The 12,631-nt window shown below is 39.1% G+C and overlaps 1 protein-coding gene across 1 annotated transcript in view; it reads left to right on the plus strand.

Moving 5' to 3' along the window:
* Positions 1–12,631, plus strand: part of LOC149251710 (uncharacterized) — a 140,249-nt gene that overhangs the window by 66,924 nt on the left and 60,694 nt on the right. Inside the window, exons 5-6 of the mRNA XM_089459542.1 lie at positions 9,342–9,523; positions 9,625–9,893. Coding sequence (XP_089315668.1) covers positions 9,342–9,523; positions 9,625–9,893 — 451 coding nt within the window. The remainder of the gene's footprint in view (positions 1–9,341; positions 9,524–9,624; positions 9,894–12,631) is intronic.

The following is a 12,631-nucleotide window of genomic DNA, read 5'->3' on the forward strand; positions in this document are numbered from 1 at the left end:
CAAGCACAAGTCAAGTCCTTCCTCTATTCTGCACTTTGTTCCCGGCACATAGCCTTCCTCTATTCTGCACTTTGTTCCCGGCACATAGACTTCCTCCCCAGCACTTCGTCCTTCTTCTCTACTGCTTGTCTAGAGATAGACCTTCCTTGAGTGAGCCTTCTAGAAAAGATGTTCTTCTTCTATCCTTTACTCTAGTAGATTTCTTCTTTTGTTGACCAAACAAGATCCATCTTGAGGTATGACTGTAATACTATTTTGCTACGCTAGTTTTTCCCATGTGTGGAGTGTACCCTTAGAGAATTAGGGTCCTTTCACCTTTGCTAGAGAGAGAGACTTCTTCGCTTGACTTGGGAGGCCTAGTAGGCCTAATATCTCACCCAAACAATGATGATTCTTGGACTGTTCTCTAGCTGTTGTTATACCGCAGGTTTACCCTCCTTTTCTTCGCACGTGTGACTGTTTCTAGCCCTAGAAACAGTCCTATATCTTCGCTTTACCTTCTCCCTTCTTTGCTGCACTTTGGAGACCCTTTAGACTTGTTTTCCCTTCACTTCTTCTCGGCTTCTATCCTCGCTGATTTCAGAGATGCTTGTTGGACGTTGAGAGGGAGTGGACAACCTCTATATATAGAGGACTGTCCCTCCTTTAGGTCGACATTAGGCCGACATGATGTCTTTAGGCCGACTTGACTGTTTCTTCATTATTTTCATCGTTTAGCTTCTTTTGGAGGACGTTGCTGCATGGAGAGGACTTGCACTTGGCTTGGAGGTATTCCTTTGACCTTATACAATAGTGTAACATGCCCTCTAAGGGTCTTACATAAATACATTGACCTTTTGACTTCCTAGAAGTACTTAAACATGTGCTTGACCTACTTCAATGAGCAAGAAATTCATTGACAAATAATATAAAAGTAATTTCTCTTTCCTTGAATAAATACAAATGTCAAAATTACATTTATGAAGACTGAACCTAGTTACACTTTCTTCAACAGGGCAATCCTGGGTCACATGACAAGGTACAAGGGTAGATAATAAAGGGGAAGCCCACACTTGGGTATATAATGTACAGGAGGGAGAAATCGTGGTACATGAGTCACCCCGACCTTGATTTTTCCACCCTTCTTCATTTGCCTTTTTTGGTTTTTCTTTGGTTAACTACTTGGAGCTCAAGGAGTAAGAGCATGATATGTAAGGTATAGCAGTGGATACACCCTTTGAGGTGGGGCAGTTCATTGCCCACCAGGGGTTGGGACAATCATGGGTTCTTAAATGATAAAAGAGGCTCGTCTAGGGCCTATAGGAACTAGGGTGATGGCCACGAGAATGGGGTAGAGCTCATGCATTGGCTTTTTCCCACGTGCTAAATGTGTTTGTCCCGACCATCTTTTGCATTTTGTGGTACATTTTCATGTTGAATGTGGCCAATTATGATTTTACTTTTCTTTTCAGCTGCATCAACCTCTGGGGCATCGTTCCAGGCCCAACCCAAGGTGCGGGCAAGGGGAAGGGGAAGGCTAACCCTATGTGGACCCAAGTGGGAGGAATGATGAATGGGGATATAATGAGTAGAAGGGGAGTGATATATGTGGATGAGGGAGCGGGACCACACAACCAAAATTGGGGTTTCCCATGAAGTACCATCCCTAAAGCCCAAAGGTCAGTAAAAGATATCCCACGGGACTAGGGTCCAAGGTTAACATCGAAAAGAGGTCTCGGGGACAAGAACACAGACCTAGCCCACTCTTTTCGCCGAATACCCCATTTAATCCATGCCCATAAGTTTCCATGATAAGTAAACTACAATACTCAGTTACCAAATGACAAGGCATACCTTTACGTTTGAGAGGCCCACCTTCAAGCATACAATCATGGCATATGGGTGAGGGACCACATGGTTGGCTCAGGTGGCGAAGAAGTGGCACAATGAGCTAGTTGGTGGCTGCAAGGGGCTGCTGGTTGAGGACCATCTTCTAGAAAACAAAATTCTAGGGATATCACCCACAAAATGGTGGGTAACAGGTCCTAAAAACAATTTTTCGGCAACATTGGGGAAACTATTGGCAAACTTAAAAAATGTAAAATATTCAATCCTTTTTTCAAATTTTTAAACATCATCTAAAGCAACAAAAAGATCAAACAAATACATTGCCACATAAATATGAAAATAACACTGATATATAAGATGTCTACCAATACATTGCACACCAATACGAAATCATGTCCTGAGCCTTGGCTCCTAAGCTATAAGGTATAATAAAAAATATAGTAAATGTATCTCATCAACATGAGTCGTCTACAATGAAATCAAATAAACAAAATAGTGATTCCTTCTGCTCTTTTTACTGAAAAAGGTAATGGCTCTTCCTCTGGGTAAAAAAGGCCCCATGGCTGGTGCTGGACTTTGATGTGCTCCAAAAGAAGGAGAAGCTAGACTTTGGTGTCATCTAGAAGAAGAAAAAGAAGCTAGACTTTTATGCCTTTGTTGGTGGTACCGCTAAGTCCAACTTGCTGTGTTTAACTGTCTATGTATGTGCACACTCCTAGTTTCAATAGCCACCTCATGTAAAGGTGTCTTCCTTGGAACATCCTCCTCCTCTATGACACTCTTTGCTGCTACCTCCTCTTGTGCCTCCTATAAGCAATCAGGGGTCAAGTCCATGATAGACCTCTAGGTCTCAACCTTACATGCAATAATGCTATCAATCCCATCCAGCAACATGGCTTGCATATCAGGCATTTTCTAAAGTTGCCCACCCACGATTGGAGATTGTAGTAGAAATAGGCCATGTCATTAAGGTACTGGGTTTCCATTTTTTATGAGGGTCATAAACTATAAATTATAATACATTATTTAGAGGGTGACGAAGCATACAATTATAATTTATAATGAATTCAAAATGAATTTGAAATTTTTTAATGTGTTGCACTTCTTGGTGTGTATTATTTCAAAAAAACTTGAATTGTGCTTGCGTCTTGAAGAGCTACATGTTTGGCTAAGTACTTGAATGGAAAATGTAAAGTGGTTACTCTCTTGAGCCATAGATTGTCCACCAAATATCTACAATAAATATGAGAAACATAAGCAAAGACATTGAAATTTGAAACATAGGAATAAGAAACATTGAAATTTGAAACAAAATGAAGCTGATTTGATATTTTGGTCTCCTTGTTTTGAATAGCTATGTCAAAGCCAAATGTTCCAATGGCCAACCATCCTATCTCTTTCCATTTCTTCAGAAATATATGCACATTCTTACAGACTTGGCACCATCCTTTGAACACGTGGGTAATCTATCCATAACCTCAACGTCAAATATAAAATCATAGGAGTAAGATAATGTGGGGATGAGGTAGATCCTTGCAGCATGAATGAGGCAATGGAGTGTGTTTCCCCATTGCTCATCAATCATTCTCCATACGAATAATCATTTCTCATACCCCTCATTCCCCTTGTCCTCATAATAGGTACAAATGGACTCTTTGGCCCTATCCACGACTCCATAAAAGTAGCACATTGCAAGCTTCTTTCTGTCAACCATGTGAAGAAGCTTTACCAAAGATTTGCTAGTGGCATGTACCTTCTCCTCTCTCATCCAAAAACTCTCCTAATATGACACTACCCTGGCTACTCTTCCCTTTCATTTTAATAATAAATGGTAAAGCATGCCACTCATTTGAAAGGAAGATTCTCTTCACCTCCAAGTTAATGGACACTGAAGGAATATGAAGCTAGTGGCAAAATGTGTGAATGTAAAATGCACCAACTAATGTGAATTGTATCATCAAACTAAGCACATATGTACGATTATATATAAATTTTGTGATGCTCCTCGCTGATTCAACAATGTTCGTGATATAAACGATTTTGCCCATATTTTCTAAAAATCAAATCAATGCAATTTGTGGCACAGGTAGTCCAAAAAAAGGTTGGATAACTCAGCGTAAGAAACCACATAACTAGTAGTGTTATCCATTATGACTTGGACAACATTTTACGGACCTATCTCTTGGATGATCCTGTTGTTGCCCAAATTGTACGAGTGAATGCAACAACAACTCAGGGCAAGGGCTGTCACTCTGATCCCCACCCTCTCCGTTCTAGCTGTCTCCCAACAACAGGCTATGGAGGGTAGTCCATATGAAATGTGTGGATGAGAGACTTGTCGGGAACCGACTAGTCCGGGAGACACAACTAAATGGCTTAGCAACCCGACAAATGATGATTTAGCAAACTTAATTATTAGCACAATTAGATTAAGTTATTCGAGAGACCAGGGCCTTAATGGAGTCATAATTACTTGCTTAATATAAATTGGTTACCAAGTCACTAGATGAACAATTACTACTTATGATGCTCACTATCTTATATGAAATGCGACAGCTAAAACTAAGTGAAATGCAGGGTCTTGAATTTTTTTTAAGTTAGATGTCTATGAATGCTTCCTCTCAGATGTTTTGAAACTAGTCCCTAGTGTAGGTTGTGGAGAGAAACCCAAGGAAAGACAACAAAGGCTATATTAATGATACCTTCCCTAGAGTTCTAAGTTCTAACCCCCTGATGCGTTCGACACTGCAGAGGCTGACGATTGCAAAGTCACCGTGTTAACTGCAAGAGAGGTTCTAGACTTCGCAAGCTGGGTGAGAAAGGTGGTCCTAGAGTCTTTCAACCAAGCTTATGCTTGGAGGTAAGTTAATTAATGCAAGGCTAATCCTAGAATGTGGATGCAAAATATGAATGATTATCGTTAAGGTGAAGTTGTTTAATGTTTTAAGTAAATTCAATTTGGACCAATGAAAAGAGATACTTAACAATTTACAATAACAATCTTAAAAAAAGTGCTCAATGAACCAAATATATTGCGCCAAAAAATGTTATCAAGATTACCAATATCACAATGGACAGTTTGCTCATGAAATAACAATAGATATGCAAGTCCAATGTTTCTTAACAATATTAGACAATGATAATCTTTCAGCACAATTAGCAAGTTGTTGAGATTACTTAGATTATCCAGGATTACAATGGTGATCAATTTCTCATGAAATGACAATGCCAATGTGCTAATTGGAGACAAAAGAGGAAACTTCAATTCTTTATAAACACAATTAGCAATTCTTTAGATAATCTCAAGATTACTCTTATCACGACTATGATGATCAATTAAGTGCTTTAAGAGTGATTTGATTAGCAAGATTATAAATTTAGATGTGAAGCATCACATGCAAGAAACAAGAAGTTAGTACACTAAAGTAAATAGCAATATGATAGCAATGACAGGTGAGAATTTTCTTCAAAGATAAATGTCACAATAATGCTAACTATCAATGAGAGAAAGAGAGCATATTCACCAAACTCACAATTAGAACTATTCAACAATGATACTCTTTAGCTTATGATACTTTGAGAGAACAAGAGCAACAAAATTATCTTACCCAATTATCCTTATAAAGATTGCTTAACAGTGAATGCTTGAGTGCAAGAATGCAAATGCATGCAAGAGAAGAACTAGAGAGGAAGTTCAATCATACTACTTTGCCAACAACAAGATCATAAACAAATATGCAAGGGACGCCAAGAATGCATGCCCAATGGAATTAGATGACTGTCTACTACTTTTCACATCACTATCATGCTTATGATCAGACCTTAAAATGCATATATCAGACCTCCAATTATTATGACAGTCCTCCAAAAATGACAAGATATGCCAAGCAAATGCAAATGATATGCCAATGAAGAGAGATGATTGCAATTTACTTATTTTGCCACTGCCATGTAATTTTGTCACTGCTGTAGGTGACTTATGATGAATGTAGGTGATTATATCTGACCTTGAAGTTCAACCACAGTCCTTCAAATTTCACTTATATGCAACCAATAGAACCACACGATAAATGTTTATTGCCTTAAGTGATCAATTAATGGGATTATGGTTTATTTTAGGTGTGTTTAAGCCTTGAACATGCCACTGCAAACAATGTGCTTCAGAATTATATGTAGAGGGGTGATGAGAGAAGATGGATAGAAGGCCAAACCACTAGGCCTTATGGCCTTGTTGGTGACTAGATACCTTTCTAAAGAAATTGCCCACCTGCAACCACAATGTTAGCTCCAAAACCACTGCAAAACCAAAACGTTAGAGGCAACAAACCAATATAGACTCAATCAATGATTGAATGAGGGCTAAAGAGGCCAAGGATGAGGAAAGCAAGGCCTAAAAGGCCTGTGGCTAGGGATACAAGGCCTTATAGGCCTGCAACACACGAGGAAGAGTCTCTTAGAGGCTGTAGTGAGGGGAAGGAGGGCAGCCGAGAGGGTTAGCGGCTCGAGGGAAAAAGGCAACGGCAGAGGGACAAGGCCCTAGGAGGGCTGACGACAAGGGTAGAAGGCCTTTTGAGGCCATGACAAGGGATGAGAGGGTGGAGACAAGGCCTAGAAGGCTTGCGGCTTAGAGGAAGCTGAATAGGGGCAACAAAGGCTATAAAAGGCCCAACAAGGGTTCACGCCAAGGGAAAGGGGCCTCGGCTAGGCCTGCAGGTCACTGAAGAGGGGTAATGGGCCACGACTACTAGAAAGGGTAGCGGTTAGGCCCTAGAGGCTTGACCTTATCATCCCTTCAACGAGTGGAAGACAATATTTTTCACTGCTTTGACCTTATCATTGTAATATCACTGAGACTTCATTTCTGTGGTGGCACCAAGACCTTCTTACTGTGTTGATACCGAACCCTTCACATTGTGGTGGCACCGAATCCTTCATACTGTGATTACACCGAAATCTTTTCACTGTGGTGGTATCGAAACAGTGATTGCACCGAAACTGTGTTACAGTGATTACATCGAGACCGAAACAATGATTGCACCTCAATCCGCATTTACCAAACTGATTCGAGATTTACTGTGAGTGCAACAAGAGTATACCAAACTTATTTCAGAGATAGTTCAAGCTTGTTCTTCTGTGTAGAATGTGAGGTTTTATCACTTAATTCCACTAAAGTTTTCTCAGCAAATTATAGTGAAGTCACATCTTTATTGTATTGTGACTATTCTGAGACTTGACTGACCCAATTTCTATGGAGTGAGGTATACCCTCCTTATGCTGACTTGATCTTCAATACACAGAACCTTTCTCTGAGAATACTTCAAAGATTGTATAAGTGGTCTTCAAACTTTCTTTTACCATGACCATAGCTCTGATACCATGTTGGGAAATCCATAGAGTAGCAGTTAAATGATTTCTCTTATTATGACATTTACTTGTGATGTTTTCATTATTATTATTAGATCCTTTTAATTATCTTTTCTTATCATCAATACTAATGCCAAGTAACAAATAGAAGAAAACACAAGATGTAGGCATGCTGCCAGGGCAAAACCCCACTCTTGGGGAAAACCCAGTCAAAATTCTTCCTTCAGTAGATTCAAGATGAGACGACCAAGACCCTTACAATCTAGACCCAAGACATCCTCCATCAAGTCATCCTTGTAACTGTGAGAGCACCGAGTCCTTATCACTGTGATAGCAACAAAACCATCTCACTGTGAGACCTTGTCACTTTGGCAGCACCGAAACCTCCTTCACTGCACCTAGACCTTGTCATTGTAGCAGCAATGAAACCATCTTCACTGTGACAGCATCTAGATCTTGTCACTGCACCTAAATCATCTTGTATTAGCACCGAACTGTGGTTACTGTAGTAGCACTGAATCATTCTTGTGCCTAATCCGAGCTCCTGTAGTGACACCAAACCATCTCTGAAATTCACCGAAATTCCTCTTTGAAATCTGAGCTCTGTAATCTGAACTTCTCACTGTAATGACACCGAAACTTCCTCTGAGATTGCACCGAAACTTCTGTGATTCGTATAATGCGAAGACCTTACCCTCATATATTTAGTTGTCTCCATGCGCAATAGGCCGACAGGCTTTCTTGAGCAGTTGTGTCTCCATTTAGGTTAGGCTGACATGATTTCACTTGAATGTAGCCAACTTGATGATAATCTATCTGAAGCTGATAGGAAACTTGATGGAGGAGTCTTTGACCAATAAACAAATTGATTTTGACCTAAATAAACAATCCTAAAGCCTATAATGGAGGCTAGACCTATAACAATTTACCCAAGCATGAAACCCATGCTTTTAACAAGTCAATTCAATAATAATAAAAATTCTTTTTGTTTTTCTTTTGACAAATATTACATCTTGACCCAAGTACAATTTATTAAGACCAAACATAGTTACATTCTTCAACAACATTTAGCTGCAAGCTTGTCCGCTTCTTTTTTTTAACCATTGACCGAAGAAGGTTGTGCACCAGCTGTGTTTCCTGGAATGAAAAAAATGTGGTCATTGAGGGCATTTTGGAAGGTGAGGCTGAGGAAAAACTCTCCTTTTTTCCCGCATGATCTTGCAACTCCTCCTGCTGTATGCTGAATTCTCACAGCTTCCCTCTCATATCTCTTTTTAAACATATCCTGAAGTGATTTATTGGCAATATGAATGATTTCTGGGATTGTAGCTAGACAAATTCCCATTTCATGCCCCAACATTTGTGCAAGATGGACCAGCTGATGCCCCTTATCATTTCCTTCCCACACAGGGTCCAAATCTTTCAGCATTTTTATATAGCAATGATTAAGCCTGGGGAAAAAAGAATTGGAAATGAAGATTCAAAATATAAAAATGTTGCAGATAAAAGAAAACAGATCTAAATAAGTAGTAGAGCTCGCGCTAAAACTTGACATAAAGAGAAAACCTGATGGACATTGCAAAACCTATCAATAATCTCATTTAAAAAACGAAAAGGAACATGTTGAAATTGTTACACACCTGCAAAGACAGAAACAGCTGATGGGAATAAATTCCCACTTCACAATAAACTGTTGATAGCATATGAAAACACTCTATTTCTGGCCCTTGGCTCAAAGAAAAATGGTGGAGACCTCCTTTGCTCTCAAACGCCTTCACTCTGTTTTGAAAATGAGATAAAATAAATCAAATTTCCAGTTATAAGGTAGACTGTCTACAGTGTCAGTGATACTTTCAAGTTCCATCAACTCACTGACGTTTTTTCAGAAATTATCATGTATTTTACTGGCAGAAAAATTTGCAATTTTTAAGGTGATATTATCACCGGCTTACGCACATTGCCATATATCGTGATGTTTGCAACACTTTAAAGAATTAGGCTAGTAATTTTGTTCCGTTTCCTCCTACTTTATCCTGTCGATTGTTGTTGCTAATTCCTAATCATCGATAACAAGGATTATAAAGTTCTTAGAAATTGGATAATCTTTCATATGGAGAGCCCAAGTCTAAATAATGTGTTTTGTTTTGTAGTTAGCATTGCAGGTTCTTATCGCTGCTTGTCTACGTTCAGTTTGTGTTTTTGTCCCATTTTTTATATTTCAACTTTATGGATACTTAAATATTTGTTTTGGAGAGGCATCATTCAAAGGAAGCAGATCTTGGTGCAATGCAAGAGTACCTTATCTATATGGCTTTATTCAAAGTCATTACTGGTAGGTTGGAGCTTGAATTGTCAAATTCTAGCTGAGTTAGTTGATTGGAATATTGCCATAATTATCGAAATCACAATTTGCTTTGTTTTCTTTTGCCACAGGGAAGTTGGCTTCTTACGATATTTCCAGCTGAAACAATTACCAAATTTTCTTCTCGCATCACCTATATTGTTGCTTGGAATGGGCTCAATCATTGCATATGCAAAGAAAAATTATCATTTTCTTTTGTCTTTGGGATTTCAAGTTTCTTATGTGGAGAAGGAGACAGCTGCTGTGTTTTACTTTGTACACAAGAGGAAACTATCTAATGAGACTGCTGTGCCAAGAGAAGAGCTTCTAAATCCATCTAGATCCTCATCAACCTCCAAAAGTAAGAGATTTCTCACTGCTTCATTGTGGCTGTACAGTTTAATTAGAGAAGGTTCTATTAAAATTTGGCTTCAAAGCAAGAAAAAAGTGGTGGTTTGATTACTTACCATGTGTTAGAAGGGCGTGTCAGCGTCTAAGTTGCTTGTATTGTGAAAAAAATGTACCTCCCATTGATGATCTATAAAACATGGAGTAATATTGTTATCCATAAAAATATACCGGATAAAGTACAATGTACAAGAAGCTTATTGTGTTGTACAGACTAGTCTTGGTGCTTTGGCTATAGGGTCCAGTGTTAGATCAGTGCAAGGTTTCATAAGGCAAGGTGTAAATATTTGATTAAATTTTTAGTATTTACAGAATTAAGAGTACTTAATCAGTGTTTCAGACAAGTATTCATAGTCCACTATAACCAGGAGGAAGTATTCATATAAAATAAATAAAAGAATAATGCACATAGATGAAAAAGCTGAGCACTGAGCAGAACAAAAATGCCATACCAGATATATAAAGGAGAAGAGTCTCCAGTAGCTGGTGAGCCACCCCAGATTTAGTGGATTAAAATTGAAGCATGGTTGCAAGAACTTAGAAGTGTTACCTTAGCCAACCATATCAAATAACTTCTTGCCATGCTTGTAAACCACATACCAGCACAGGCAGAGGCAACCAAACCAGATGCAGAGGAGAAGTCACAGCCTAGTACACACTGCAAAGAACATGAACATGGTTGCCATAGAAGAAATGCTTGCTCTGATAAATCATTGGGTAAATTAGAGAAGAGATGTCCCTGAAGAAAGCACAGAAGGATGATTTTTTAGAAATATCATACATGCAGAATGTGAGATTCCCTGACAAGGGGATTCCGACAGTGAAATCCAGATGTCCAATATCTGAAGATATTGTCTTGTTTGTGAAAATTGAGGACACAAGTATAGAAGTGATAACACAGATATATGCTAGGGCAGACATGTCCCTAACCAGCACACCAACAACTGGGTTTCAGGGTTTTTGAGAATTTTGTGACAAGCATAAGTAATTATACACAGAAGAGAAATTGCCCTATTTTTTCCATAAAGGTAAGACAGAGACTTGGGTGTTCAATTTAAAACAGAGATTTTTCTTAAATCTTTGGAATATTATTTCTAAGAAAGATTATTATACTGAATCGTTTCTACCGTCTAGCAAAGAAAACCTAGAATGCTCTGTAAACTTTTCAGAAACAGGCTAGCCTAGAATGCTCCAATTTTTTTTCTCATGGTAACTGGTGAATCGGTAACTTCAGAGGACTGTCCTGAGCAAGACCCAGGATCAAATCACAACGGATGCCACTATTCACCTTAGTATCAATATATTCAAATTTTCCTGCCCCTTTGGGCTTATAGGAATTACTCTTTAGGATTTTCAACTTGTTCAAATTTTTGCCACATAGGCTAACATGTCTCTGGAGAATAGAACCCAGGTGGAGGGGGAATTAGACCTCCCAGCTACCAGTGGAGGTATTGTTTTTTGATGAATGCTCCGTAAACTTTTCAGAAACAGGCTTTGGAAGTAATTTGTTTTCTGAAGATTTTATTTTTGAGAAGTTTAAACCATTCTATTATTACTCATTCAAAAATATTGGTGTTTGTCCCCATGCTCTGTGAAAACAAGAAAGCCAAAGATGGTTATTTTGAAACTATTAGGCCATGTGGGTAACTCCGAATTAACTTGTCTATTGCATTAGCCATATCATGAATTTGTACATGAGTGGAGAGACTCTTGGGATTCCAATTCCAACGTCTCTTGGTTTTCTCAAATGCATAACTGACAATATTTACAACTAAGAAACCGGATTCGTTGCCCAGGGCTCACGTGTCCCGAATTGGGCGAGTTAGACATGATTCGGTGGGACAAGTGTCCTGCGGATCATGTCTGAGCTTGTCCCGATCGTGTCCCGATTCCAAGACACATGTCCCGCCTTTTTGACCTCCGTGCGACCATAAAAGGGCGATTTGGCCCATTCTAACTTCACCAAAGTCATTCTCTCTCGTTGTGGGTTTGCTGTGGGTTTGTTAGAGCGAAGAGAAAAGGATGTGGGAGCATTTTGGAGGCGATTCAAGCAACGGGTATATGCATTTTTTCTCTATTTTTTTTGCATTTTTATTACAGCGGTTTGCATGTTCATTTGTTTTACAAACTTGTGCATTTTTTCTTTATTTTTTACAGCGTTCATGGCTCAATCAAGGGCAGCATGGATGGAAAAAGGAAGGGGAAGAATGTCCCCATTGGAGATGCCTCTCTTCTTCCAATTTCATCAGGGTTTGCAAGTGTTCCCTCTATTGCAAGTGCGGCTACAACAACAACTTCAAATGTTGAGGGAAGACAACAGCCTCAAGATAACAAGTATCCCTTGTGGAAATGTGTCACAAGAGAGCAAGGGCCAGACAACAAGATGAAGGGAGGAGGCAATGTTGCTTGGAAATGCAACTATTGCAAAAGTCATTTCATGAGTATATATTACTGTGTGAAAGCTCATTTTTTTTCTCTACCAAGTTGTGGAATTGCAGCATGTACACAAGTGTCTTTAGCTAAGAAGAAGGAAGTGGAAAAAGAGGTCAATGTTGGTATGGCAAAGGTGGATGTGACATCTAAAAAAGAGAATGAAGACCCCCTTCCATTCTTGAGGAAAAGCAACAACAAATTTCCATTTGAGAGTTCTAGTGGGGGAAAAGTAGCAAAAAGAAAGGCAATGACACTTGG

Source organism: Pinus tabuliformis, chromosome 7 (genome assembly GCF_031772625.1).
Source record: "Pinus tabuliformis cultivar Carrire ecotype Pingquan chromosome 7, CPIR1, whole genome shotgun sequence".
In the NCBI taxonomy this organism is placed as follows: domain Eukaryota; kingdom Viridiplantae; phylum Streptophyta; class Pinopsida; order Pinales; family Pinaceae; genus Pinus; species Pinus tabuliformis.